At 38.9% G+C, this 3295-nt stretch overlaps 1 protein-coding gene across 1 annotated transcript; it reads right to left on the bottom strand.

Annotated features, from left to right (window-relative positions):
• LOC109838294 lies at nt 298–3295 on the bottom strand. Its single transcript, XM_020406749.1, has 5 exons — nt 2970–3295; nt 1840–2469; nt 1448–1728; nt 1009–1369; nt 298–934 (listed from the first exon to the last, which is right to left on the bottom strand). Exons 1-5 carry the CDS (start codon nt 3293–3295, stop codon nt 298–300), a joined length of 2235 nt encoding a protein of 744 aa, XP_020262338.1.

Here is a 3295-nt window from a genome sequence, read left to right as displayed (position 1 = left end):
TCTATTGTCTGTTTTGTTAGTTCTATTGACTATTTTGTTAGTTCTATTAGGTACAATGTCTGTTTTGTTAGTTCTATTGTGTTAGTTCTAATGCTCAGTGTGTTAGTTCTGTTAGTTCTATTGTTAGTTCTATTAACGCTCTTGTTAGTTCTATTGTCTGTTTTGTTAATTCTAATAGGTACCATGTTAGATCTATTTTTAGAAGTGTGCTAGCAAATCGGACAATACAGATCTATTTTCATTACATGTTTTATTTCAAAACACACTTAGTCATCGCTAGTTTCATTTCAATCACACTTAGTCAGCGATGGTTTCATTACAGGTTTTACGATTATGCCCTTCCAGATGACACCGAGAACATTTAACTGGCCGGGTGTAAACAGTTCTGTTGTTGATTCGCCTGGTCTTATTTCTCCCTTTCCTTTTTGTTGTAATTGGAGGTAGGATCTGTATCTCATCCCTTGGCACGCTGCGTTTCTCGTAGTCAGGTATAGGGTAGATGATAGGCTCGTAGCTCCTTTTAAAGGCGTCAACCGTCATAAACCAGTCACAGAATTGGTAGACATCCCTTTTCATAAACATAATGCTTGCGCATGCATGTTTGCAAGGGACACGGGTTACATCCCACCCACGGCAAGTGCATGTTTTATTGTCTAGATCCACTTGACAAGATCTATGGGATTGTACTTCAAATAAGCCTGTGTGGGACTGACGAACCTCCAACGGGCGTCCATTGTCCATGTTCTCCTTGAGGGCAATTTCAGCTTTGGGGCAAAGAACTTGATTCCAACTTTCAGCCATGACTCGTCGCTCATTCATGCGCACCATGATCTGTTTACGAATATGCTCTATCAGTTGGAGTATCCGTAGAAGCCTTGCCTCATGAATCCATTTGTTGAATGACTCTGCAACATTTGATGTAACGTGACCATATCTAAACATAGACAGTGTTAGTTCTATCTACTTCTATTAGTTATATGTAAGGTAATCAAATGAAATATTACTTGCCTAACTCCAGGAAAAAACGCATTGGCCCAGTTTTCTGGAGCATAGTTCATCACAATATTGTATGCACGCTCGTCAATTAGTCTGATGTCGTCCATATAATCATTCCATTCTGCTCTAGTATATTTGTAACAGGCAGATTGCAGTAGATTACCCAAGATCTGAGAATCCTTTGACTTGAATCCCAAATCCTTCAACTTTGTTCTGAAGTTCTCGACCAGATGCAGCACACAGCGAGAGTGTATAGAATCGGGAAAAAATTCTCTAACTGCTTCTCTGATCCCTTTATCCGCATCTGAAATTATCACTAGCTTATGTGGAGGGTTGTATGGATCTGCCCTTTCATAGAGAATGGACCACAGACCTACAAAGAGTATTGGTTAACAGCCCTTAAAGTTAACTACGAAGGAGATAGAATTAACATTATAATGTTGGAACTAACCTTGTAGGAACCACTTCCAGTTAACATTATTTTCTTGATCGCAGATACAATAGGCCAATGGAAATATCCCCTGATTGCCATCATATGCCACGGCGCTTAATAGTATACCTTTGAATCGATCTTTCAGAAAGGTTCCATCCAAAAATATAAGTGGTCTGCAACCTTGTAAAAAACCATTTATGCAGGCCGCATAGCAGATGAATATCCTTGTAAACCTACCCTCGTCTTGTTCAACATGAATGTAGCTTCCCGGATTTGTCTTCTTAACCTCGTCTACATACCTAGATAATTGAAGATTAAGCGTTAGTTTCAACATTATAAAGTTATGAGACTTATAGCGTCATATAAATGAAAACAACAGCAACTTGTGTATATATGATCTTCTGATTTACCATCTCAATTGATCGTAGGACTCATAAGCATCACCATATAATCGCTCTTGAGCTCTTTCTTTACCCCACCAAATCTTACTATATTCAACCCTAATCCCATATGAACTTAGAAACTCCTTCTGAACGTCAATAGGTCGTATATCCGGACGTACCTTCAACGTGGGTTGTAATTGGGTAGCAATGAAATGACGAGAGGCTCTAGATTGACCTGCATTATTGGCATGTTGTCCACAGTTGTGAATGTCCACGAACCTTTTTATTTCAAGTCTATTATCATTTTTCGGCGGAGAGGCAAATAACATCCATGGGCAATTTTTGGCTACCTTAAACCGGCAAAAAACTCGAATACGCTTTGGTTCATTCTTCACAAACTCATATTCGAATTTTTTGGCCATGGAGTAGTATAGCAAGGCCAATCTTAACTCCTTCGCACTTTCAAAACGTTGCCCCTCCCCAGTTAACGCAGTGTGCCACCAAGCAGGAATCCTCTCAGATCTGCTAATCATGTCATCAATCATCATAACATTATCTCTTGAAGGAATGTCATTGGGATTCTTATCTGCAACAGTTGTGGACGACAACTCCGGCGGGCCACAGTCTATACTTTTCGAGTTTAGACTTCTGGAAGCGCTACAAATATTAACAACAGGAAAATAGTTAATCATAAACTACACAAATAAAAGTGTTGATAGGGGTCTAACATGCTTTAGAGTAGCTCTACCCCATATGGAACTGGTGATAGAACTAACATACAATCGTGTAGAAGTAACAAAATAGCTACTAGAACTAACAGAAACCCCTATATGTATTAATAGAACTAACATGCATGCAATCGTGTAGAACTAACAAAATAGCGATTATAACTAACAAAATAGCCATTAGAACTAACAAAATAGCGATTAGAACTAACAAAATAGCCATTAGAACTAACAAAATAGCGATTAGAACTAACAAAATAGCCATTAGAACTAACAAAAACCCGTTCAGCAACAACACGTTGATTAGAACTAACAGGTCAACGATTACAACTAACATATTGTTGAAATGCATCTGAAATCCAGTTTAACATTCAACATAGACAAAAAGAAGACGATTAGCACTAGCGTTCGTTTACTTCGCAGTTAACCTACATGTCTTGTGGGACTTGCTCTTTGCAAGGTTGGACTCGCTCATTGCAGTGTATATTCTGCAAATCATCAGCTTTCATGTGAACCTCTTTCAGTCCAAGATTGTGGCAATGCTCCACCATAGACATCATGTCCCCCTCGTTCTCAATAGGAAATTTCAAGCTTCCAGCTGTTTCATCTTCGTATGACAGAATTAATGACTCATATAGAATACCTAACCTCTCTGCCACATCAAATTTGAGATCCAGGATGGTGGTTGAGGAGTTAATCTTCAAAAATACCGCTTTGTACCCCGAAGAGACAATGCAAATGATATCCTTCTCAGCCAT

Source organism: Asparagus officinalis, chromosome 4, assembly GCF_001876935.1.
Source record: "Asparagus officinalis chromosome 4, Aspof.V1, whole genome shotgun sequence".
Lineage (NCBI taxonomy): Eukaryota > Viridiplantae > Streptophyta > Magnoliopsida > Asparagales > Asparagaceae > Asparagus > Asparagus officinalis.
This window is presented reverse-complemented; position numbering and strand designations above follow the sequence as displayed.

Bases quoted from the DNA above. Each gene is read 5' to 3' on its own strand.
- LOC109838294 (XM_020406749.1), bottom strand. From the start codon at position 3,295: ATGGCTGAGAAGGATATCATTTGCATTGTCTCTTCGGGGTACAAAGCG. The intron at 1,729-1,839 runs GTAAATCAGAAG...TCAATTATCTAG, and splicing joins TCCTACGATCAATTGAGATG to GTATGTAGACGAGGTTAAGA. The intron at 1,370-1,447 runs GTTAGTTCCAAC...TACTCTTTGTAG, and splicing joins CTGGAAGTGGTTCCTACAAG to GTCTGTGGTCCATTCTCTAT.